Below are 27,810 nucleotides of genomic sequence, written 5' to 3' on the forward strand. Positions count from 1 at the left end.
TAATAATAATAACTAATAATGTTTAAATATTATTGAGAGCTTATCGTGTGCCAAGCAGTCTCATATAACTCATAAAAACCTTTGCAGGTAATATTATTATCTTTTTAAAATGAAAACTAATTATGTTGCAAACTCAAAACAAGTTATATTTCCTTTGCTCTATTCTGCTAACAGAATTCTGTAAAGTTAATCAATACAAAATAGGGAGCCAGGCACGGTGGCATATGCCTGTAATCCCAGCAGTTTGGGAGGCTTAGGCAGGAGTATCAACAAGTTCAAAGCCAGCCTCAGCAATTTAGCAAGGCCCTAAGCAACTCAGTGACACCTAGTCTCTAAATAAAATACAAAAAGGGCTAGCATTGTGGTTCAGTGGCTAAACATCCCGGGTTCAATCCCTGGTACCAAAAAAAAAGTCACATAGGAAAATTACTGTGTGGAGGCCATTGGTCTTAATGGAATTTTCTAACCTAAATGTTGCTATGAAATATGGTTGGTAACAAGAACATTTTCTCGAATGCTTAAATGCACTTTTTATGGATACAATTGTTAAAATACAAAGTTATATCACATTTTTTATTTTCAGATTTTTCACCTAGTTACCATCAGTTGTTATCTTGATAACAAAGAGATTATCACTAATAATAAATCTTAAAGCTTAATAAAGCATGTAAAATGGAAAGATCATGTAATTGCAGTGGACCATGTCACTGCTGACCTTGCTTCACTTTAAATGAACATCTTCACTTATTTTTTGCAACTCTCCCTTTTCCAGTTCAATCAAATTAATACATTTTTGGCCATGACATGTGCTTATGGCTACTTCAGAATAATAGTAAATCTTTTTTTCTTTTTATCTTTTTAAATTTCTAATATTTGAAAACACTCATTAAAATAGGTATCTCTTAACAGGAAATTGAGTTGAAAAGGAACTTAAAAGTGTTTTATCTTTTTTAATTAAGGCAATCATTCTTAATATTTATTGCAATGTTTTATCTTTTCTATTTCCTTACCACAGTTAAACCAAAAAAAATTTTGTAACCTAATACTTGGAATAATGGTTGAATTTTGTGATAATCCCAAAACTTCGGCTCATGTCAATGCTTGGCGAGGGAAGAAGGATCAGACAGCTGCTAGTCTTTTAATTAAATTGTGGAGAAAGGAAGAAAAAGAACTAGGAGTAAAACGAGATAAAAATGGGAAGATCATTGGTAGGTGTTTTGTAATTGTTAGAAGAAGCAATTAGATGTATATTTTTTAAAAAGGGATCTTTAAAAGGTATAGTGAAATATGAGGACTTACACACTTTCTAAAGTTCTTTTTGCAAGTATTTAAAGAAATTGCTATTCTAAATTCTGAATGATTGGAATAAAGGCAAGTAAATTAGTAGGAGGTTCATATTTTTATAGAATTTTTTTTAAAAAATGGTATTTCCATACCTAAAATTGATCTTTAAAATACTTAAAAGAGAATCCCAAAAGCCAAGTGAATTTTTAAAACTATCAACACACATTGTATTTATGCACCTATTGGTTTTTTTTAATTTGTTTTACTTAGTTACTCATGACAGTACAATGATCTTGACATATCATACATTTGAATCAGATGGGATATAATTTCTCATTTTTCTGAGTTGTACAGGTTACAGAATTACATTGGTCATGCAGTCATGTATATACCCACATCAGTAAGTCTAAAATAACCATGTCTTTCAGTATATGTTTTCAAATTTGCCATGATTTAATAAACTTATCATTTTGTATTAGGCAGTCTCTAAAATAAAAGAGATCATAAGAAAAAAAAGTAGAAAAGATTGATTTTTGCTCATATTTATAACATACAGTCTGTTTTTTTCAAGAAGATTAGTTCATCAAATGCATGTGAAAAAACTAAAGAAATAAATTATCCATTGTGTAAAAAAAAAAAACCAAAAAAAACAAAAAAATGGTATTTAACTATATTTTCTTTAACATTACTTCCTAAAGAAGCTTATCTAGGTTCTCTGATTTTTTTTAATACTTTTCTTTTTTTAGTTGTATTTGGACACAATACCTTTATTTTATTTATTTATTTTTATGTGGTGCTGAGGATCTAACCCAGTGCCTTGCATGTGCTAGGTGAGCTGTCTACTGCTGAGCCCCAAACCCAGCCCTGGGTTCTCTAATTTTACAAATAGATCCAGTAATATTTTATTTACCAATAAAATTTGGGGATATAAGTAGTGTCTGAAAACAATCTTTGTAGCATTTTGTACTCTAAAGTTTATACAATTTACTTTTTATGTGAAGAAATTATTTTCTAAATGGAAATAAATGTTCAAAGTTTTAATTACTGTACTTTAATGATGAGGATAACAGCATCAGAATTTACAATTCATTTATATTCTCTAACGCTATATTATATCTTTTAATACTTTTAGTTTCTAACTATAGTTTTGTCAAAACTGTTAGTAATGTTTTATTGTTTAATATTTTTAGTTATAGATGAACACAATGCCTTTATTTTATGTATTTTTATGTGGTGCTGAGAATAAAACCCAGTGCCTCACAGGTGCTAGGCAAGCACTCTACCACTGAGCCACTACCCCAGCCCCTATTGTTTATTTGTTTATTTTTTAAAATTTTTTTAGCTGTACATGGGCACAATGACTGCACATAGATTTTGCTTTGGAACTCATTTTTCAAAATTCCCTTTAACACAAATGCATGCGTGTTCCATTTTTACCTCAATTTTGTTTATTTATTTTTTTATGTGGTGCTGAGGATCAAATTCAGTGCCTCACACAAACTAGGCAAGCGCTCTGAGCCACAACCCCAGGCCCCTATTGTTTATTTTTAGGTGAAAATATTTCCACTTCTGGTGATTTCTATCTTTGACCCATTTTTGTTATTTGAGTTTTGATCTATAACATCATAAAATAAAATTTACATTTACAACAAAGTATTAGAAACCAAAAATGAAATAGTTTACATCATCATTAATCTGATATTCAGTTTCTGGATCTCAAAATTTTCCAAGTTATTTACATAAAAATTTCACTTTTAAAAAGGAATTATGTAAAGTTTATGTATTTCACATAAATAATACAAATAGAAGGTTTATTTTTTGTCACAGAGTAGGGAAGAAATTACTGATTGCGCTTTAAAAAAAGTAACTAAGTGTAATCACTATAGTATTTTTATATATTTTATGTTGGTTAGATCAAAGTCTCAAGAATTTATTTACAATGTTTTTTTTTTATATTTCATTGTTTCCAATTATTAGATACAAAGAAACCTCTATTTACTAGTTTTCAAGAAGAGCAAAAAATCATGCCACTGCCGGCCAACTGCCCATCAGTTGCAGTTATGGATATTGCAGAGAATATCAGAGCAAAAATTTATGCTGTGTTGGGCAAACTAGGTAAGAAGCTGTTCCTCAAATTTGCAAGAACCTTTCTGTTATACTGAGTGTGACTGCACATAGATTTTGCTTTGGAACTCATTTTTCAAAATTCCCTTTAACACAAATGCATGCGTGTTCCATTTTTACCTCAATGCCTAGGCTCCAACACTGAACAAATAAATCAGAATTTCTGGATGTGGGACCCCCAGCATTAAAAATTTTAATTTTTAAAGTTTCCCAGGCAATTCCAGTGTATAGCCTGGATTAAGGGCTTAGTCTAGATGAGTAGGCTTAAACATTAGCATTCAGAATCATCTAAGTTGTTTTTTTAAAGTCTTTGCTTCTTGTTAAGGAAGATGTCTTCACTCTTCAGCTTCTGAAAGTAAACTATCATTGTCTGACCACAAAACAGAAAGAATAATTTCTCTGCTAATGATTTGGATCACCTGGCAGAGGTCATGTTGTAGGAGGAACTGACACAGGAAAAACTTTTTTAGGAAATCAAAAGTAAATGTTTGCATTTGTTTTTATGACACATATATGCATCTTGAAGTCACTTGCTCTGTTGAAGTAATTTTCTATTTATAAACTTTGTTTAGATTTTGAAAATTTACCTGGCCTATCTGCTGAAGATTTTGTCACTCTCTGTATCATACATAGATACCTTGATTTCAAAGTAAGTACTGTTTTAATAACTGTTATTAAAATGTGTGTTTGTTATGTCAAAAAATAAATTGGGAAATAAAATATCTATACATAGCTGTGAGCAGTCATCTCTGCTGGTTTTTTTTTTATTTCCTGTTTTGCATCTGATACTGTTGAAACATATCATTAGTTATTTCCCTCAAGGGATGAAATTTCATCCAACTATTAGCTTATAAAAGAAGATGGATATTACTGACATAGAGCTATTCAAAAGCCTGACAGAAGTTTACTAATATAATTTCTTCTCTTTGAAGAGCATTAGGATTAATAAGTTATTACTTATTAATGCTTGTCAAAGTATTCATTTATTATTAGCTTATATCATGACCAAATCTCAAAAGATATTAGGATGCTTATTTTACTGGTTATATTTTAATCAGTCAATAAATGTTTTTGAAGTTTGAAAAAAATCTTATTAAGTAAACATTTGCCTTATACTGATATTATTAGTACTATATGCTAATGTAGTTGATTTTGCATTGTTTTTTGGTAACTGTGAATGCACCCAGCATCTTATGCACTAAGCTACATTCCAGTGCTTTCATTTTATTTTGTTTTTTAAAATTTTTGAAACATAGTTTCTCTAATTTGCCCAGGCTGATCTTGAACTTTCGATCCTCCTGCATGAGCCTTCTAAGTAGCTGGGATTGCAAGTGTGCACCACTGCACCCAGCAGTATTATGTATTGAATGTTGTGAATTAATAAATCCGTATCTTAAAATGAAAGTAAAACTGAATTGTGTTCCTATCTTAGATACATAAGTTTTATTCTAGTTTTAAATATATTGAAGCACATTAATTTCTAAACAACACAGAATATGAGATGGAGCTTTGGGCATATGGAGCCACATAATTAAAAGTCTAAGATTCAGTTATACTTTACTTTAGTGAGGAGGTGAGGGGCAGGGCCCAATTCCTCAAATTGAATCTGCTCTAGCATCCCAGGAGTCCCCAGATTGTTCCTATAAGTTCAGCTTGACCTAGCCTTCAGTTCAGGGTTTTAGGGAGGAAAGCAGCAATAATTTAAATAGATGAGAATAAGTCATCAGTTTCTGCAGCTGTGGAAACAAAATAATTATAAGCCATAAGTGGTGCAGCCCATTCCATGAACACATTGAATTATAAAAAATATTTGGTAAACTACTTCTGAGTACTCAAACGTAACTGGTGCCCTGAATCATTCCCAAAGCACTTAACTTATTCCCCAGAGGTAAGTTAGGGAAAGCTTAAGGGTTAGCATAATAGGAGTGAACATCCACATAAAGGGTTACCTAAAATTATATCATTTATTTTTGGTTAATTTAACTCTGTTAAACTTTGTTACAACAGATTGGGGAAATATGGAATGAAATATATGAAGAAATAAAATTAGAAAAGTTAAGACCTGTCACTGCAGATAAAAAAATTTTGGAAGGTATTACAACAGCATCAGAAAATATTGGAAAGATGGTTGTTTCTCTGCAAAATGAGATGATTGAAAGCCAAGCACGCCAAGATGCACAAAGTGAACAAAAAGTCTATGCAAAAGTAAGCCACAATACCATTGAGGCACAACATATTAATTTCAATATATAAACTAGAGGAAGTTATTCCTAGGATACATACTTACTGTGATTGTTTTAGCCTTTTTTTCCTCATAGTTATGTTCAGTGTCTTTGTTCTTAAAAGAAATTATGGAGTTAAGATTTTTAGATCCAATTACTATTTTAATGACATTTTATGGATAATTACCATAATTTGATTTGTACATTTTTAAAAGGTAAAGAGATATCTGAAACACTTTCATTTTTGAAGTGCTGAACAAGGTTACAAAGATTGTGGCCTATGTAAATGAATACATTTAACAAATTCTATCTGATAGTTTATCTGTAACTTGTGTTGGCCCTATTTCTCATTCTGATAGGCCCTTAATGGTATGCCAACTATCAGTTTATCAGTCCATCAGCTTCACCTTCACTACAGTGCAGAATGCTTGCTATGAGCATTCATGCTATAAATCCTGAGGTATACTGTTCTCTGACTCAATCAGAAAAGACTTGTCAGGAAAATAGCCATTTTCCAAAAACTGAACACATCATGTGTTTTTGAGCAAGTAAGTGATTAATTAAATTAAATTATTCACAGATACAAAGATGATGTAGATTCCCCACTTTTCTTTGTGATCCTTTGTAGCTATAATTAAATATTTGAAACTCTTAAGGTGATTTCCAAAGTGTTTTCTATTGCCTGCCCTTTCCATGTAGCCTATTAAATGTTAACATCTACAGCTGTAGGAACTCTGTATGGGATCGTCTTTAAATTCCATTCCATTTTATACAACCAATTGCTTGAAACTTTTGTTTGCTGGGAGTTTTTTGTTTGTTTCACTTTTTTGCATAGATGCTGCCATTTAACCCATTTATTTTCTCTGAAATGGAGCAGCAGAATTGGAATTTATTTATGTCACCTATTTATCATTACTTCTTTCAAACAGAAGAATATTTGCTATATTGAGTAAATGTTGTTGACTTAGTGATTATTATTGACTTATTATCATAGTTCTGATCCCATTTTTTAGCAGTTATTTAATTAACCATTCTTAGGTTCATAATTTAATCTCTTTTTTTCTTTCTTTTTTTTTTTTTTTTTGTACCAGGGATTAAACCCAGGGGTGCTTAACTAGTGATCCACATCCCCAGCTGTTTTTATTTTTTATTTTGAGACAGGGCCTTACTAAGTTACTTAGGGCCTTGCTAAATTCTGAGGCTGGTTTTGAACTTGTGATCCTCCTACCTCAGCCTCCTAAATTGCTGGGATTACAAGTATGCACCACCATGCCCAGCTCATAATTTAATCTTCATAGTATAATGTATAGCAACCAAGAACTTGTGTCCTCTGATTATATGTTCAATGAATAGCCTTTTGAGAACTATATACTTTGCAGTTGGTTAGTAGTTCCTTCCCTAGACTTCATTAACACAACAAACTCAGTGCTCTCGCAAAATTGCTTGTCTTGTTGCAGTCATATATTAAAAGTAATTTCACCAATATATTTTTGACTAAACTAATTATCAGTGGCCAGCAGGAATTTCTTTATTTTCCCGTGTGAATTTGCTGTTAAATCATGTATTTAGTTGACTCTGGATTATAATCTATCTTCACAAATGGCAATCATCATCTCCTGGGCCTAGTCAAGTACGCAGGAAGGAGAGAAGGAAGGAGAAGAGGACAGGAGAACCAAGGAAGCCTAGGACATATAAAGAAGACAAACTGCTATGAGTCACCACTAAACGATCCCGCTGAAACAACTGGTCGGCCCTTCTGAACCTACGGAGGCTAATACCAACTGAGCATTCATAGGCAGTGACCAGAGGATTGAAATGGGGCTTGGGAGAGCCAGTCAGGACCTACCCATTGCATTGGTCACCCTGCAAAGGGAACGAACTGTCGCCATTTGCATGGGATACCACCATGGCAGAGAACTGACATCACCAGAATGTGGCGGAGGAGATAACTTCATTGAAACCAGCGGCGACAGTGACTTCTTCCCTTCCCCTTCGAATACCTTTCCTCCCAAGCATCAAATAAATTAATAGGAGTAAACAGTTACTCAGCACTCAAACAGAACAAGAAGTAACATGAGTAGCATTAAAAAGCAAGGAAGAAAAGGAGTACCAACAATGCAGGACATTCTAAATATTCAGGAGGACCTAGAGTCATCAGAAAAATGGTCAAATAAAGAACTTAAGAAATACCTTAGACAGATGGAATGGAACCTTAAAGAGGATATGAGACAGCAAATTCAAACAGTGAAAGAACACATTGAAAATGAACTACATAAACAGATAAAAGAAGTTAAGCATCTATCAGGAGATAGAGATTATTAAAAAAAAGTCAAACAATAATTCTAGAAATGAAGGAAACTATAAACCAAATTAAAAACTCAAATGAGAGTATCACTAACAGAGTGGAGCAAGTAGAAGCCAGAACGTCAGATAATGAAGACAAAATATATCATCATGAAAAGAGTCTAGCCAACTCAAAAGGCTGGTAAAAAATCACAAGAAAAATATCCAAGAGATATGGGATAACATAAAAAAACAAACTTAAGAGTCATCGGGATAGAGGAAGGTATAGAGACTCAAACCAAGGGAATGAGTAACCTGCTGAATGAAATAATTACAGAAAACTTTCCATAAATAAAAAAGGAAACGGATATACAAATTGTAGATGCATACAGGAGACCGAGCACACAAAATCACAGTAGACCAACGCCAAGACACATTGTTATGAAGATATCCAATATACAGAACAAAGAGAAAATATTAAAAGCTACAAGAGAAAGGAGGCAGATTACATTCAGGGGTAAACCAATAAGGTTAACAATGGATTTTTCATCATAGACGCTGAAAGCGAGAAGATCCTGGAACAACGTATTTCAAACACTGAAAGACAATGGATGCCAACCAAGAATTCTGTATCCAGCAAAATTAAGCGTCAGGTATGACAACGAAATAAGAATCTTTCATGATAAACAAAAGTTAAAAGAATTTGCAGCCAGAAAACCTGCATTGCAAAGCATCTTGAGCAAAACACTACACGAGGAAGAAATGAAAAACAATAACCAAAACCATCAGTGGGAAGTGCCTCAGTAAAGACAGAGGGCGGGGGAAAGCTAAGCATGGAGAAACAAACTAAATTAAAAAAAAAGATAAATAATCAAACATGGCTGGAAGTACAAACCATATATCAATAGTAACTATAAACATTAATGGCTTAAACTCTCCAATACAGTGACATAGGCTGGTAACATGGATTAAAAAAAACAAATCCAACAATATGCTGCCTCCAGGAGACACATCTGATTGGAAAAAACATACACGGCTGAAGGTGAAAGGTTGGGAAAAAATATACCACGCACACGGTCCTTGTAAGCAAGCAGGGGTGGCCATCCTCATATCGAATAAAATCGACTTCAAGACTAAGTTAATCAAAAGGGATACGGAAGGACATTATATACTGTTAAAAGGAACCATTCACCAACAAGACATAACAATTATCAATATTTATGCACCAAATAATGCTGCTGTGACGTTCATAAAACAAATTCTCCTCAAGTTCAAGAATCAAATAGACCACAACACAATAATTATGGGTGACTTCAACACACCTCTCTCGCCATTGGACAGATCTTCCAAACAAAAGTTGAATAAAGAAACTATAGAACTCAATATCACAATCAATAACCTAGACTTAACTGACATATATAGAATATATCAACCATCATCAAGTGGATATACTTTTTTCTCAGCAGCACATGGATCCTTCTCAAAAATAGACCATATATTATGCCATAGGACAACCCTCAGTAAATATAAAGGGGTGGAGATAATACCATGCATTTTATCTGATCATAATAAAATGAAACTGGAAATCAATGATAAAAGAAGGAAGGAAAAATCCTTCATCACATGGAAAATGAACAATATGTTACTGAATGATCAAAGGGTTACAGAAGACATAAAGGAGGAAATCAAGAAATTCTTAGAGATAAATGAAAATACAGACACAACATATCAATCTATGGGACACAATGAAAGCAGTTTTAAGAGGGAAATTCATTGCCTGGAGATCATTCCTCAAAAAAAGAAAAAACCAATAAATGAGCTCACACTTCATCTCAAAGCCCTAGAAAAGGAAGAGCAAAACAACAGCAAATGTAGCAGAAGGCAAGAAATAATTAAAATCAGAGCTGAAATCAATGAAATGGAAACAAAAGAAACTATTAAAAAAATTGACAAAACTAAAAGTTGGTTCTTCAAAAAAATAAATAAGATCCACAGACCCTTAGCCATGCTAACGAAGAGAAGAAGAGAGAGAACTCAAATTACTAACATACGGGATGAAAAAGGCAACATCACAACAGATACTACAGAAATACAGAAGATAATTAGGAATTATTTTGAAAACCTATATTCCAATAAAATAGAAGATAGTGAAGACATCGATAAATTTCTTAAGTCATATGATTTGCCCAGACTGAGTCAGGAGGATACACACAATTTGAACAGACCAATATCAATGGATGAAATAGAAGAAGCAATCAAAAGACTACCAACCAAGAAAAGCCCAGGACCTGATGGGTATACAGCTGAGTTTTACAAAACCTTTAGAGAAGAATTAATACCAATACTTTTCAAGTTATTTCAGGAAATAGAAAAAGAGGGAGCTCTTCCAAATTCATTCTATGAGGCCAACATCACCCTAATTCCGAAACCAGACAAAGACACCTCAAAGAAATAAAACTACAGACCAATATCTCTAATGAACCTAGAAGCAAAAATCCTCAAAAAAATTCTGGCGAATCGGATACAAAAACACATCAAAAAAATTGTGCACCATGACCAAGTAGGATTCATCCCTGGGATGCAAGGATGGTTCAATATACGGAAATCAATAAATGTTATTCACCATATCAATAGACTTAAAAATAAGAACCATATGATCATCTCGATAGATGCAGAAAAAGCCTTTGACAAAGTACAGCATCCCTTTATGTTCAAAACATTAGAAAAACTAGGGATAACAGGAACTTACCTCAACATTGTAAAAGCTATCTATGCTAAGCCTCAGGCTAGCATCATTCTGAATGGAGAAAAATTGAAGGCATTCCCTCTAAAACCTAGAACAAGACAGGGATGCCCTCTATCACCACTTCTATTCAATATAGTTCTTGAAACACTGGCCAGAGCAATTAGACGAAAGAAATTAAAGGCATAAAAATAGGAAAAGATGAACTTGAATTATTGCTATTTGAGGAAGACATGATTCTATACCTAGAAGACCCAAAAGGGTCTACAAAAAAATACTAGAACTGATAAATGAATTCAGCAAAGTGGCAGGATATAAAATCAACACGCATAAATCAAAGGCATTTCTGTATATCAGCGACAAAACTTCTGAAACAGAAATGAGGAAAAACACCCCATTCACAATATCCTCAAAAAAAATAAAATACTTGGGAATCAACCTAACAAAAGAGGTCAAAGATTTATACAATGAAAACTACAGAACCCTAAAGAGAGAAATAGAAGAAGATCTTAGAAGATGGAAAAATATACCCTGTTCATGGATAGGCAGAACTAACATCATCAAAATGGCGATATTACCAAAAGTTCTCTATAGGTTTAATGCAATGCCAATCAAAATCCCAACGGCATTTCTTGTAGAAATAGATAAAGCAATCGTGAAATTCATATGGAAAAATAAAAGACCCAGAACAGCAAAAGCAACTCTAAGCAGGAAGTGTGAATCAGGCAGTATAGCGATACCAGATTTCAAATTATACTACAGAGCAATAATAACAAAAACAGCATGGTACTGGTACCAAAACAGGCTGGTGGACCAATGGTACAGAATAGAGGACACAGAGACTAATCCACAAAGTTACAACTATCTTATATTTGATAAAGGGGCTAAAAGCATGCAATGGAGGAAGGATAGCATCTTCAACAAATGGTGCTGGGAAAACTGGAAATCCATATGCAACAAAATGAAACTGAATCCCCTCCTCTCGCCATGCCCAAAAGTTAACTCAAAATGGATCAAGGAGCTTGATATCAAATCAGAGACTCTGCGTCTGATAGAAGAAAAAGTTGGCTCCGATCTACATATTGTGGGGTCAGGCTCCAAATTCCTTAATAGGACACCCATAGCAGAAGAGTTAATAACAAGAATCAACAAATGGGACTTACTTAAACTAAAAAGTTGTTTCTCAGCAAGAGAAACAATAAGAGAGGTAAATAGGGAGCCTACATCCTGGGAACAAATTTTTACTCCTCACACTTCAGATAGAGCCCTAATATCCAGAGTATACAAAGAACTCAAAAAATTAAACAATAAGAAAACAAATAACCCAATCAACAAATGGGCCAAAGACCTGAACAGACACTTCTCAGAGGAGGACATACAAACAATCAACAAGTACATGAAAAAATGCTCACCATCTGTAGCAGTCAGAGAAATGCAAATCAAAACCACCTTAAGATACCATCTCACTCCAGTAAGATTGGCAGCCATTATGAAGTCAAACAACAACAAGTGCTGGCGAGGATGTGGTGAAAAGGGTACTCTTATACATTGTTGGTGGGACTGCAAATTGGTGGGGCCAATTTGGAAAGCAGTATGGAGATTCCTGGGAAAGCTGGGAATGGAACCACCATTTGACACAGCTATTGCCCTTCTCGGACTATTCCCTGAAGATCATAAAAGAGCATACTACAGGGATACTGCCACATCTATGTTCATAGCAGCACAATTCACAATAGCTAGACTGTGGAACCAACCCAGATGCCCTTAAATAGATGAATGGATAAAAAAATGTGGCATTTATACACAATGGAGTATTACGCAGCACTAAAAAAAGACAAAATCATGGAATTTGCAGGGAAATGGATGGCACTAGAGCAGATTATGCTAAATGAAGCTAGCCAATCCCTAAAAAACAAATGCCAAATGTCTTCTTTGATATAATGAGAGCAACTAAAAACAAAACAGGGAGGAAGAGCTGGAGGAAAAGATTAACATTAAACAGAGACATGAGGTGGGAGGGAAAGGGAGAGAAAAGGGAAATTGCATGGAAATGGAAGGAGACCCTCATTGTTATATAAAATTACATATAAGAGGTTGTGTGGGGAATGGGGAAAAAAACAAGGAGAGAAATGAATTATAGTAGATGGGGTAGAGAGAGAAGATGGGAGGGGAGGGAAGGGGAGGGGGGATAGTAGAGGATAGGAAAGGTAGCAGAATACAACAGTTAATAATATGGCATTATGTAAAAATGTGGATGTGTAACCGATGTGATTCTGCAATCTGTATTTGGGGTAAAAATGGGAGTTCATAACCCACTTGAGTCAAATGTATGAAAGATGATATGTCAAGAGCTTTGTAATATTTTGAACAACCAATAAAAAAATTAAAAACAAAAACAAATGGCAATCATGTAAAACAATCAATCTTGCTGATTTTTTTTTAAAAAAGCAATTTTGCATTACATTTCATGGAAAGCGGTTTAAACCTTAGCCACATATGAGTAAAAGATTTTTTTCATTTTAAGAGTTTTGTTTTTAAAATTAAGTACTATGAATATTCTAATCCTTTTGCTAATGGGCCTTAAAATTTACTTTAGCAAAGGGTAGTTGCTTCCTTCCAAATAGATGCTTCCAAGCCCTTTGGTATTCTTTCATAGAAACTGAAACCCCCTTACCTTTTTCATTTCAGATACAAGCTACACACAAGCAAAGAGACCTAGCTAATAAATCATGGGAAAATTTTCTGGCTAGAACATCAAATGCTAAAACACTAAAGGTAGGATTTTTAAATTTTATGAGGTATACAATAAATAACCAACTCTTAAGAACAGAATTTTTTCAGAAGTGAATAGTCATTTACTTTTTCCTGGTTACCTTTCTATAGAATACCAACACTATTAGTTGCTTGTATGCATTTTAGCTTGAAACTGCCTTTTCACAGCTACAGGTGATGCTACTCTGAGTTTCATTTGGTTTAGCAGGGGGAATTAAGGGTGGTGTTCTTGGCCTTTGTAAAACCACTGATAGACAGGAATGAGCTGAAGAAATGTGCTCTACTTTCCATTCTGAACCTTCTTATTCAATTATTTCTTTTCCGTAAAAAGTTGAGTGAAGAACAGAAAAAGTAACTTCTGATTTACCCTCTTCACAAAGAGCTTTTCCCCTCTGTGATTACCAAAAGAAACATATTACAGTTTAAATGGGAATTTGAGATAAATATCCCTTTGGAAAAAAATATGATAAGCTACTTTAACTAGAAACCAATCTAAAAATTTTATACTGCTAATTGTTCTCTTGACATTTGTGAGACACACCATGCATTTTAAAAATGTCTATATTTTTTCCTATATTTTTCATTAATATCTTTAATATACTTATATTTAGTGTCCTGGTTCTTCCTGTAGATATGAAATTGGTAAATATTTAGTTAATCCATGAAAATACAGGAAACAGTCAGATAGCAAAACATAAGTTAAAAATAAGTTCTGAGTCCCAGGTTATCCCCCTTTCACTGAAAGTTCTTCCAAACTTTACTTGAAAATATCCTCAAAACTGCTTGTATTTTTAAGAAGAGTTAATGACAAGAAACTCCTTTCCTGTTGATCATTTGTGACCTTATATCCTCACATTTCACCTCTCAGTACCTCTAATATTGAGCTTGAATGTAACTGCAACAAATTATATAATTTATATTATTCTGAATATTTGAAATTATACTGAGTTATATTTATTCAACATATTTCGAAATGTGCGTAGCTTGATATAAATTTAGTAAGTTATAAATTGTACTATTTAATAATAGCTTATTATATCAAACTAAATCTTATTTCCTCAGGACATTTTTTTATTCCTTGGTTACATATGACCAGTACCTCTGGAAATAACCAGAGTGTTTTTTAGATGCATGGTGTTTTCTTCAATGTGCAAAGGATTCAACCCTCAGTAGTAACTGTCTTCTTGGTCTAAATGAGTAAATGTTGATCCCAGGGCCGCCTAATAAACATTCAAAGAGTTAAACAGAATTTAATGTATTTTGTGTCTTTATTATAACTACCATAGTTAATGCTTCAATAGCAATTAATAGCATTTTATTTCTAATTTAAAAATCTTCAGAAAGCAAAAAGGCTTCAGGAAAAGGCTATAGAATCCTCTAAATACAAAGGGCAACCACAAAACACAATACTTCATCGGACAGTTATTAAAGGCCTTAACACAACGGTAAGATTACTTTTCTCCACTTCTTTTGCTTAATAGATATTAAATTTAGGGTCCCAAAATGTTATTTCTATGGAATCTTTCTTTTTCTTTTTTTTATCTTTTTTTTTCTGCTGTTCAAATATTCACACCATTAAGGTACATTTCATTTATCTCCAAGTACTGGTTTAGAGCAGATCCAGCCCTCTTAGTTTCCTATGAAATTTCTACCAAAACTAGTCATTGTATATCTTTACATCTTTTTGGCAGGCAATGTGCAGTACTTACTTAGCCTGACAAGTAAATTCATGTCATATGCCACTGTTCCTGGTGACCTCATTTGGACATAATCTGCCACCAATTACAAAGCTCATGAGCAACAGAAGAATTCAAACCCACTTTTTCCAGCTCCAAAGCCATTATCTTTTCCACAATGTCATACTGCCTCCTAATTACTTATATTTACATTTTGTATCTTTTCCAAAGGATGACTGGGTTTTTCTTTTATTGAAAATTTTATAAACAGACTCTAGATATTTACCTTTTGCTTTTTTTAGGTGCCCTCTGGTGGGGTAGTAACAGTGGAAAGCACTCCTGTCCGATTACTTGGAGGACCTCTGGCTGATACAGATTTAGCTCTTAAAAAGCTGCCTATTCTCGGAGGAGCATTGCAGAGGGTGAAAGCAATTAAAATTGGGAATGGGCAAAACAAGAGTATTCCTTCCTAACATACTTAAGAGTCTATGAAATAAATTCTACTTCTAATTTTAGCTAAATATATCTTTATACACAAATGTAAAGCAAATATTTTAGGATAAATATTTTAGTATATTTATATGCTAAATAAATATTTTAATATAATTTATGGTATTTAGTAAAACACTCTATAAATAAAAATAAGGCCATATAATTTATTTTTATTGAAAACATCAGCATAATATCAGAAAAGTTATCATCAATTTCTTTGGAAAGACTGCTAATTCTCTTAACTTAAATTGTAAACATAGTTTACTAGGACTCTTGCTTGCATGTGAACTACTCTAAATAGTTGAGCCAAAAAAAAAATTATGTAGGGTCTGTACCTATCAAATCTGGGAGTCATTTAGACTGCAAGCTTTTTTGGATCTAGGGACTGACAATGTATTTGTAGCATCATCTTCTAGCAACTCCTGGCTTACATTCTCTCAGGTTCGTATCCAGGGGAGAAGAATATATGTCTGTTTCTCAGTAGTTTTCCACAACTGCTTCTGCAGGGACCTTTGATTTGTCACATGTCCACTCTTGAACAATTTACTATAAATTTGATCACATCTGAGTACAGCCTATTGCAGAGCCAGAAGTGGGCAGATACCATCAACATATATGGATAGAGTAGAGAATTTAGGTACTGTTATCAAAAATGTATAGAAATACTGGGCAGCAACAAATATGTTGGTCAAAGTAACACAAGTTTTATCTGTTATAAAAAGCAAATGTTAGTTGTGAATCAAACAGTGAAAATAAAAATAAAAATACATACGGTTTTACTCTTAATTTGTAATTATGCAAATCAAAGTCTAATAGTCCTCCTCTTCTGTATTGGAGAAGGAAAAGATAGAGGGGAGTGTGTTCCTTCCTTTGATGGTGGGGTAATCTTATAAATAAATAAGTGGTAGATACCATAATGGTGGGCATAGAGCCAAGTATCCATGTCCCTGAATGCAATTGTGAGGTTTTCATCTCTTGTCTTAATCCCTATTAAACTACTCCTCCAGCCAAAAATCCACAAAGTTGATTTCATGTCTGGGACTAGGAGAGAGAAAAACCTGTTTTCTTAAGCAAGAAAGTAACTGGAATTTGAGTCTACATTCTTGGTACATATGACACTCGGCAGTGTAATGGTAAAGCTATGATGACTGGTTTTCCCTGGGGAAAAAGCCCTCTTTAGTAGTATTTGCCAACTTGCATGGTGTAAATACTCTTTTTTAAAATATTTTTTGTGGTTGTATATGGACAGAATGCCTTTATTTTGTTTATTTTTATGCATTGCTAAATATTGAACCCAGTGCTTCACATATGCTAGGGAAGCACTCTGCCACTAAACTACAGCCCCAACCCTGTAAATACTCTACTATAACCAGCCATGGTTGGTCAACCTACTAACATGATGTTGTTGAATGCAGAATTGGGAAGAGATGCATACATTCCACTTACGTGATCACATAACAGCAGGCCCTATCACTGCAGTGGGCCTCTTTTTTACTCCTCCTTTTCCTTCTCGTATCTTCTCCTACCTCACATTCCTTTAGAATGTTTTTTTTATTATCTTACCTGTGAGGGGAGATCATTATTGCTCTGGTAAGAATGAGTTGCCAGTTCACCTTTGGCTGGTGGTCTCTCACCCTGTCCTAACTGTCCAGTTCCCTGTGGCCACAGGAGTAGATATTATCAGTGAGTTTTGTTCTCTCTAGAATCTTTTTTTTTTCAATTATCATCACCCTTGAAAAGAGATAAGAATGCACAGAAATCCCTCAGAAAAAAGATTCTATCTAAAGGAGAATTACTGAGATGCAAGAATGGATGTGGATAGGGGCATGCATGATGAGGAGCCCACACAAAAAGCACCAGGCACAGCTTAGGCATGCCTCAGATATACCTAGAATCAAAGTGTCCATGAAGTGTCCATGTCAGAGAACAGTGAATCTCTTCCCCATTTTATACACTATAAGCTCCTTCCCCCAGACTCTCTAAGTTCACCAAGGATAAGGTAGACACCATATTTCCTTTATTATTGTCATCAAAACCTCACCAATTAATTATTGGGTAAATGTAATGGTTGGCTTTACCTGGAACTCTGCGATTCAGTCAAGTTTTGAATTCAATCAGAAGATTTATCAGCTAACTGAATATTATATAAGTAATATTGAACACAGACAAAATGTAAAAATAGTTCAGATTTATTTATTTCATAATAGTGATTGACTTTCTCCAGAATTATGAAGCATACATACTGTGATATAAACATAATCAAGGTGTAGAAATTAAATTGATATGACTTGCTTGTATATAACTTTTTGTATTTAGTACACCTGATATCTCCAGATTGATTAGGATTGTCATCAAGATAATCTTTGATATCTATGGACCTCTCCACTGCAACATAGACTTTACCCTTTAGGTAGGGAGGAGGTAAAACAGGGCACATAATTATCTAGTAGCCAAACTGCTAAAGAAATATAGGTTGATAGACAGCAGTAATATTTCTTAGTGTAGATATTTGTGCTTGATAAGCTTTCAGACTGAAACTTTTACCAATCAACTAAATTAAAAGAAAAACAAGAATAAAAATTATGGAATTCAGTGAACACGGATAAAATGGCTTCAAAAAACTCAGTAAAGAGGGAGTTCATTCCTTGGTTAAAATGTAGTTAGTGCCTCCTGGTGAAAACCAGTAAGTAATAGGTGAATAACTTACATTCCTCTGGTCCTTGGTCTACCTCCTGGAGCACCAGAGTCCATTTTATATCACAGGAACCATCTCTGATATCTACTCCATGCCTTTTCAGATCTAATATACAGTTAATTTCATCATTTTCTAATTAAATTCTGATAATGCAGTTTCCAAACTTTATGAATGTTGCTAGTCCCTTCTGAAGTGCTACAATTTGTTAATATTTATAAAACTGTAACTTGCTAAACTAAACAAAGATTTCCAGGTATAGCAGGATCCATGTAAAGTGTAAGGAGACCAGCCCCTGCTGATTTTGCACGCTTTCTGCCAAGTATATAAAAATTACATCAGTTTCAATAATAACCATGTTTCATTATTGCTTGTATTTAGTTGACAGTCAAAAAAAAATGCCAAGGATGCTTTCTGACCAAGAAAAGCAGATCCCCTGATGTCTAGGAACTGGCCTGACACTATCAGACCAAAATTCTATAGATAGATGCAGCACTCAGATTTTGATTTCTAATATCATTCCCCAATAAAAGGAACTAGAGCTCCTTGAAGAAATGACTAAGTACAAGACTGAGCCAAAAAATATAGAAGATGAATGTAAAGTCAGTGGCCAAGGCTGGAATAATTTGACCAAGAAAACAAATATATCACATTATAACCCAAAGTATAAATAAATGTCCATAAATCCATAGTAATGGCAAGGGACCAGGGGAGAAGAAATAAATCTCCATGAAATCTAGATAGTTGATGTAAATATTCCCTCTTCAAGGAGATGTAATAAAACTCTCCATTCTCTTACCTGTGGGTTATGTTTAGTGACTTGCTTCCAAAGAGCACAGTTTAGAAAGAGAGGGGAAAATAACTTTACAATAGAAAGTCCTAGCAAATACTATCTTAGCCAAGGTTAAACACTATCAGTAATAAGTCATCTTGATATGTACCCTTGATACGAAGGGCTGAAACAGTTCTTTATCTTGTGATTTCATCCCTAAAGCATATAACTCCAGTCTAACAATGAGAAAAACATCAGGCAAACCAAAATTGAGGGACATTCTACAATATATCTGATTAATACCCCAAACTGGCAGGTCATCAAAAACAAAGTTTAAGAAATTGTTAAAACCCAGAGAAACCAAGAAGACATGACAAGTCAACAAGTCAATATAGTATGGTATCCTGGATGGACTCGGGTGGGGAGAGATTAGGGGAAAAAACTAGTGAAATCTGAATAAAATAAGAAGTTTAATTAATAATGTATCATCATAGGCTCATTGGTTCTGACAAATGTACCATAATAATGTAAGGTGAAAAAAGAAAAGATGAGCAAGAGTATACAGGCACTCACTGTACTATCCTTGCAACTTTATTGCAAATGTAAAACTATTTTAAAATTAGAGGTTTATTTAAAGCTGGAAAAAGAAATTCTTCAGGAAGAACAGAGGCAATTTAGTCATATATACTCAATTATTGCATGGTACCATGATGAAGAAATACTTTACATGTAATATTAGATGTTTTGCTATCTTTTATTTGCTCTATAGCCTTAATAGCCTTAAGTTCTTTGGAAAATAACCAGTTCTGAGTTAACCTCAATGAATTCTGCATAAACCCAAAGCTGTGGAACTGATTTGAGTTTTCACTATATAGTAAAACAAGGCTGGGCACAGTAGTGCATGTCTATAATCCCAGCAGCTCAAAAGAGGCTGAGAATCACGAGTTCAAAGCCAGCCTCAGCAACTCAGTGAGACCCCTTCTCTAAATAAAATACAAAATAGGGCTGGGGATGTGTCTCAGTGGTTGAGTGCCCCTGAGTTCAATCCCAGGTACCACCACCCCCCTCAAAACAAAAACAAAAAAAAAACCTACAAGAATTGGTGGGTATTTTTAAGATCTCTTAACTGTTCCAGTCAGATTTTGAATAAGGCAAAAGAAAAATAGATAAGGTCTCCACCCAATATCTTTTGGCACCTCCTTTGTAAACTTACACTTGGAATCCATAAAACCACCTTTTTGTTTTGTTTTGTTTTTTGGATACTGGGAATTGAACCCATGGGTGCTTAACCACTGAGCTGCATCCCTAGCCTTTTTTATTTTTTATTTTGAGACAGGGTCTCACTAAGTTGCTCAAGGACACACTTAAGCTACTGAGCCTGGCTTTGAATTTGCGATCTTCCTGCCTCAGCCTCCAGATCTGCTGGGATTACAGGCATGCACCACCATGCCCATCATAAAACTGCTTTTTAATTAGTTACATTATCTTTCTCTACCCTTACCTTCATCCCACCTCAATGACTACTTGGAATATCAAGGATTATGTCTGGATTGCTCACCAATGTTTCCTCAAATTCATTGAGTATTTGATGAATGAAAGAAGGGTAAACAAAAAGATAAGATTTTATATAAACTGATGGGAAGATTGGTACCAGAAACTGGAAAGAATTTTAACATACCCAATCACTGTCAAAAAGGTTTAAGATGAACTGTTCTAAAAACAGAATGCATATTTTAGCAGCAGTCATTATTTTTAACAGTCCAGTAGAGTATTATATTAAATTAGGAGAACAAGGAAACCATTTGTAACTAATTTAGCTTGGAAGGCTAACTATTAATTTTATTGATTAAAGGTAGAACTTTTATGATTGATGCAATAAAATGATGTAACTATAAGCAAATGATGACAACTGATTGGACAGTTTTAGGTAAAAATTACATAAGTCTTGCTTTACAGTACTAAACTTCTGAGTTTTAATCATCTGCCCACAGGTTATAAAAGCAAATTATTTTCTAAGGAAAATCATGATACTGTGCCTCTAGGTACCTCTTTAGCCCACCTGTAGGAAATAAATTTTATGCATCTTCTTGGGTATGTATCTGGTCATTGTTAAGACAACATTGGCCTTGCTCTCCAACCAGTTGATTTTCTCAGCTTAGGGATCCACCATTCATTGGTAAAATAAAATATTTTCAATATAGGACTTTATTAGACTTACAATCTTATATTATTTGCTACCCAGTTACTATGCAATGCTTTGTTATGTGGAATTACATTTTTAAAAGAATGCCTGAAACCTGTGAAGTCGGCTCATTCATTAACATTGAAGATTGTTAGCCTGGGGTTCACATACCCTATTGGTTTTTATAAAGTGTGAAATGTGTGTGCGTGTGTGTGGGTGTGTGTGTGTGTGTATGTGTACAAAACTCCTAGTATACTCTAGTGTAACTTCATTGGAATTTCAGGGTGATCCATAATTCAGAAAATGCTCCCTCCTTTATATCAAAGTTTATTCTTGAATCAAGTCAAACTATCAAATAGTTATAAACTTATTCAGTATTATTTTTGCTGTTTTAAAATGTTTATATTTTGTTGGTTTTGGTGTATCTATTCAGCTTGCATAGACGAGATCTGTCATTATAATGATACTTGATAATAGTGCTCTACACCAGGATAGCCTTTATAAACACCAATAGGACAGATTTCTATTGGTTCTTAGTCCTAGGAAAGACTGGGCTTCTCCTGAATGTGTGGTTTTGTTTTTTGTAAACAAGTGAATCTTGAAACTGTTCATAAGTCCCTCTTCACTTTGAAAAGTAAGTAACTGGGCCAAATTTGTAGGTACCCCTTACCAAAGGTAATCAAAGTATTAATCTAAACCAAAACTGCATATTATTAACTTCCTATTGCCATTTCCCATCATTCTAAGTTCCTACTTAGAATTATCTCATGATAAAGCTTCATATCCATTTGGAATAAAATGTAAATTATAAATAGTAATATAAAAATCAACTGAGCTAATACCTAGAAAAAAATTCTATAAACTGCACTTTACTAAAATTAAATTCCTTACTGCCTTTTTGTTTTTGTTCTTTTTTAAAAGTTCAGACAATAAAAAGGAAAATGTTTTTAGTCCTTAATGCATAGAAAAATATTTTAATATATAAGAGAAGATGAGGAAATGCACATTTTAGAAGCCACATGGTACATTACATCAAAATTAAATATTACACTGTAGGAAAATACTGGAATTAATTTTGGCACAATTTTAAGGTCAATATTAAGGTATAAAATACCTTATAAAATTGGTTATAATTTTATTACATTTACTATGAAAACACATATCACATTTGCATTTTAAGTATATTTTCTTTAAAACAAAGATACTTTACAAAGATGCTTTCTAAATAAAAAAGAATTGACAAAAGTACCTGAAAAGAGGGGAATGATAATATCAAAAAAGCAATTGCACATCAGAAAAAATATAACCTTCAAAATTAAGGAATTAGAAATTATAATCTTGATAATAACTATAGGAAATATTTGACCTCACAAGTACTGACAGATTTAAGCTTTCATTTGGTGGCATCTTGTTTGAGGTATTTTCTGTATTTTCCCACTTAAATGTAAAACATTTTATAAAATCCAATCCTGTAAGATTAGAAAGGATAAATTAGTATTTGTTCTAATATTACTCATGAGATTCTATTCTTTTGTACAACCCTATTGAAAAAAAAGTAATTTAAAGAGACTAAAAGTATGTCTGGTGTTTAAAACTTCATCAATTAATTTAATATGAATAATTACAATGTTATAAGCTATTTGTAGGTGAAAATAAAATAATAGTTTCAATGATCTATCAAACTGTATTATAATCCAACATTATTTAGAATCAAGCATTTATGTATCAGAGCTCTCATGATTTCTAAATAATATAAAAATCAATAAAAATGAACATTAAAGACCCTTATCAGGAAAAAGCTAAACATGTCAAATTTGCTAGTTTGTTTGATAAACTTGAAAAAAAATCAGAAGGATGAAATATTTAATTTTTAATAAAGCTAAACTGCTACTCTCTTTAAATGCACATTTAAATTACCTCCTGTATTTTCTATGGAAAACTATACTTGGAAGGTGTCACCTGTCTTCTGCCCATTCCATGAGACCTTGAAAGCAAGCAGTCTATATACATGTCCCAAAAATCCTGAGCTATATTTAAGAAGACAGTATAATGTCCAGGCCGCTGGGATTTCTGCAAGAACAACATGAAATTCCAGAAAGCATCCACATTGTGCTCTATCTTGAGTTCTTTGAGATCTATCAATGTCAAAGAGCAAGCATTCCAACACTGGAGATCAATGTCTTCTGTGATCCCTGGGCTGACACTGGCAAGCACTCCCTTTTGAAATTCAAAGTCAGCATTAACCAGATTGATCAGCATAATGCAGCCCAGTAGGTAGAACCATCTTCTTGTGGCAGAACCCATATTCTATATAAAAAAAATATGAGGGGGGATATTTTTAACTTAATAAGAAAATTATTCAATTACTCAGTGATCTATTTAAACTTAGAAAATTATAAATGAGCATATTTTTGATAGAGCCAAATTCTGTGTATTTCTTGGTTTCCCTCTAAGTTGCTGATTCTTAGACCTTTCTTTGAAAGGATTTTACAATTCAACTTGATTACCAAGATTCTGATAAACAGTCTTTGGGAGCCATTGAAAGCCAACACATTTATGAAGATGTGGCAGGTTCATTTCCTTACTTTTACATCTGGAAGAAACCTTCTCCCTTTGCAGATTAATAAAAATTCTCAGTGATATGGCTTGGCAACTTCTCAGGTCTCTTATCTCCTTATTGAAGGCTCCTACCAGAATACATTTGAAGTCAGAGGATCAAAATGCAGTCCATTCTATGTGTAACCACAAGGAATTATTTTTTAATCCAATTGTTACAAATGTATTAATCGAAATGATACTGGATCTCTCAAACATCATTCTAAGTTTCAAAGGTACTGCTGCTTCCATTTTTTCATTAAAGATAAATGTCTGGTGGATCTGTGGCTTGTCTTAGGTTGTTCAGTAACTGGCTGGAGATTAACATACATACATAAAGGAGCATGAAAGGAGCAAGGTAGACATATGCTAGTATGAGATGATGCAAGGCACTTAGGTTTAGCAAAATCTTGACATTTTCTAATGTTTCTTTGCACAAGTTTTCCTGCCAATTGATCAGTAACTCGGAGTAAGCACGTAAGTGGAAAACAAGGACTAAGTTGGCAATGAATTGCTACAGAGCTACTATTTTCCAAGCTGGCTTTAAAAATGCCGCTGACAGCATACAACCTTGACAGCTAGCTCAGAGACTTGGAGTGAGGACAGCAGATCCAGAACCCTAGGACTCGCCTCCTTTCCTACACTGCCTTCCACCTCCTCCCTCCAAAAAGTTAGGTCAAAGAGAAAACAGACGAAACAAAGTTAAACAGAATATTCAGGTCGTTTTACCTCTCGAAAATTGTGCAGATTCCTCAAACGGAGCTGACAATGGCCAGTTTATGATTTGAGTTCTAAAAAGAGAGGGGTGGGATCGACGAATTTTCTTCCTCCTGGATTTCAGGTTAGCTTCCCGACCAGCACCCTCCGCCCTGTGTCGCGTCTCTGGGACGCAAAAAAGAGAACCAGCGCGAAAATCGAGTACCTCTCGTCGGTGTCCAGTGGCGAGCTGCTCCTCACTGGGAAGACGCGGGGCCTCGGACTCTGGAGGAACGAGGTCTCAGGACCCACCCCCGGAGCCAGGCGAAAGGCGGGAGACCTAGCTCGGAGACCTGCCTAGAGCGCTCGCCGGGCGCCCAGTGGCTCTGGGGAACCCTCTCGGCGGCGCGGCGCTTGGGCGCTGGGAGCCTCCGGCTAGCGGAAAGCTGCGCTGTGGGTCCACTCCAGCCTCGTGGAGCTCCGGAGTCCGATAGCAGCCCGAACCGCGCTTCTTTTCTAGGGACCTTGCGAGGGGGCACCAGTGGGTGGCCACGCTCCCGAGGCCCCGCCCTCACCTTGCCACCACCAGACCCTGGACCAGCGGGCTCGCCACGCGCAGCACCCTTGCCTTTCCTGCCGCTCCTGCTGCACTTAAAGCCCCAGGGTCTTTCTTCCTGTCTCCTGTTTTCTTTCTCTTTGCTGAGAATATCCATCTTGGCAGTAGTCAGTCAACACTCCCAAGCTATCTTCTCTCTCTGCACCCAGCCACCACCCCTATTCTATCCAAAGAAAAACTCTTCAAAGTGTGGAGACCTGTTAACAGTCTTAATCGTCCAGGAAGGGTTAAGCACTGTTTAAATTAATAACACTAAAACGCGCACAAACATACCTTCCCTACCACCTAAATATACCTTTAACTCTGGGAAGAGTTTTCTGTAGCCTTCAATAGAAGCAAGGAAGGCGTCGACAAGTCCCTGTTATACTTGTATATTGCCCATGGGTTCCAGTCTTGGCACATCCTTTGGACTGTGTTTAAGTCTGTCTTCTGTGCCCAAACCCCAGAAACAATGATCCAAAACAAGTTGCTTTAGTCCCTCCTCCCCTTAAGTGTGTCCTCTTCCTCACAAGATCTTGACTTAGGATGGTGAGAATGTGGGGTGAGATGTATGCCAAATCCAAAACCCCTAAGCCCCATTCATTGCTAGGACTAACCACTATCAGAGCTCTATCCTGTTCTCATCATTATAGTGAAATTAATGTGACTAATCATTGGTTCTTCCCAACAATACCCTTATGTGCCCCTTCTACAACCAAGACCAGCTCTTACACAAAACAACCGAGAAAAGAAGATTCATTTATCTCAAATTGGGTAGGATGAATACAAATCCATCTCACACCAGACTTTTTCCTCTACTCTAGGGTTGTAATCATCTCAGTCCACCATCAATCATTGACTCTGAAAATTAGAGAAATTAAAAGTGACCCATTTAATATCCCATCTGAAACTTTAACTTCCCACCCTCCCAAGGAATTCCCCCATCCACCAACACTGTTCAATTTAACCCCACCTTGAACACACACACCCTTTAAGCAAGAAACTCTTCCCATCTTTGAATTGACATTCAACAGATCCTTCTAAAATGAATCAGTACTCATTTCTCCTTTGAATAGCCACATAGTTACCATAGAGTCTTTTGTATAAAATACATTATTTTTCATGAAACATTGTATCTTCATATAAATATTACAAAGTATAAAAAATTGAAAAATAAAGAAAAGTAGGAAGCCGCAGGAATAGTTGGTGGATTGTGCTGCTATAACAAAATACCTAAGACTGGATAATTTATAAAGAACAAATTCATTTCTAACAGTTCTAGAGGCTGGAAAGTACAAGATCAAGATGCTAGGCATAAAGGTAAAAAGAAAATGCTGTGTGAAGTATCCTTTATAAGACATTTGATCTCATTCTCCAGGGAGAAGTCCTTAGTACTGAATCATCTCCCAAATGTACTAGTACTTAATACTATAGTTTAAGATTTAGTTTTGAGGGACTGGGGTTGGGGCTTAGTGGTAGAGCATTTGCCCTGTATGTGTGAGGCACTGGATTTGATTCTCGGCACTGCATATAAATAAGTAAAAATAAATAAAGGTCCATCAACAACTAAAATAATTTTTTTAAGACTTAGTTTCAATATGAATTTTGGAGGGATACAAACATTCCATAGCACCAATAGATGTTAAAATGCAATTATCAGGGCTTGGGATGTAGCTCAGTGGTAGAGCTCTTGCATAGCAAACACAGTGCCCTAAATTCAACCTCCAGTACCACAAAATAAATAAATAAATAAACAAATAAATACATAAATAAAAACAACTTAAAAACAAAACCAATTAAAATTAATAATATTTAGCATAACTTCTTATAGTACTTTTAAAATTAATATTATCTCAAATATTTTGTAATTAAAATGCATTTGTAAAGAATATTAGATTATAAAACTCCTGAATAACTGGGTATTATTACAACACAGAGAGAGAGAGAGAGAGAGAGAGAGAGAGAGAGAGAGAGGATTTCCTAAATAGAAACCTCAATAAATCAATAATGAAAATAGCCTACTAGAAAAAATAAAGGACATTACTAAGCAGTTCAAAGAAGAGTAATCCCTGATATCCTGTAAACATGAGAATAGATGTTTAGTTCCAAGGATATGGTATATTGTTTTCCTTAATTTAAGCTTAACAAATATTAAAGTTTTTGGAATATGCATTGTTAGTGAGTTTTGGGACAAATGAACCCATTGTATACTTCTGCAGGAGTATGAGTTTGTATAATCACCATGGAAGAAAACTAGCATCATCTCTCTAACCTCTAAATGATCCAGAAATTCTACTCATGCTGTCTATACTCAAGTCAGTGACAGAAAATATCATTTATGTGATGTTCTAAATGTTCTACTGGGACATTAGGATTAGAACCCCAGCTAGAGGATGACAAATATCTCTTAACTCATTGTTGGAGAATCAAGACAGTGAAATCTTCATGGAAAGAAGAGGATAGAGAAGGAAGAAGAATCAAAAAATCAGGAAAAGGAAGAGGAGAGACAAGAGGAATGTAAGATATACATAGTTACAATAATACTTTGTTAAATTGTTAAATATTTATGATAAAAGGGGAAATAGAAATGTGGAATTTGGACTTTGTAAATTATTACTATATATGGTAAAATTTATTGGCTAATTTCTATACGACAGATATAGAAAACATGATGTTGGAACT

General features: G+C 34.5%; 2 protein-coding genes across 2 annotated transcripts in view; one reads left to right on the forward strand and one right to left on the reverse strand.

The window, feature by feature from the left end:
• The window catches only part of Cfap69 (cilia and flagella associated protein 69), a 67,602-nt gene extending 52,025 nt beyond the window's left edge, over nt 1-15,577 (forward strand). Inside the window, exons 17-23 of the mRNA XM_026399356.2 lie at nt 1,016-1,208; nt 3,262-3,399; nt 3,981-4,057; nt 5,416-5,613; nt 13,345-13,431; nt 14,769-14,873; nt 15,407-15,577. Of these exons, the coding sequence (XP_026255141.2) occupies nt 1,016-1,208; nt 3,262-3,399; nt 3,981-4,057; nt 5,416-5,613; nt 13,345-13,431; nt 14,769-14,873; nt 15,407-15,577 (969 nt within the window). The remainder of the gene's footprint in view (nt 1-1,015; nt 1,209-3,261; nt 3,400-3,980; nt 4,058-5,415; nt 5,614-13,344; nt 13,432-14,768; nt 14,874-15,406) is intronic.
• Nucleotides 15,578-23,171: 7,594 nt separating this feature from the next.
• Fam237b (family with sequence similarity 237 member B) lies at nt 23,172-23,546 on the reverse strand. The gene has a single exon (XM_077795899.1). The coding sequence runs from the start codon at nt 23,544-23,546 to the stop codon at nt 23,172-23,174; it is 375 nt and encodes a 124-aa protein (XP_077652025.1).
• Between the last annotated feature and the right edge of the window lie 4,264 nt (nt 23,547-27,810).

The sequence above is a fragment of the Urocitellus parryii genome, chromosome 3 (genome assembly GCF_045843805.1).
Source record: "Urocitellus parryii isolate mUroPar1 chromosome 3, mUroPar1.hap1, whole genome shotgun sequence".
NCBI classification, from domain to species: Eukaryota; Metazoa; Chordata; class Mammalia; order Rodentia; family Sciuridae; genus Urocitellus; species Urocitellus parryii.

Coding starts and splice junctions, on each gene's coding strand:
- Fam237b (XM_077795899.1), bottom strand. CDS start 23,546: ATGGGTTCTGCCACAAGAAGATGGTTCTACCTACTGGGCTGCATTATG.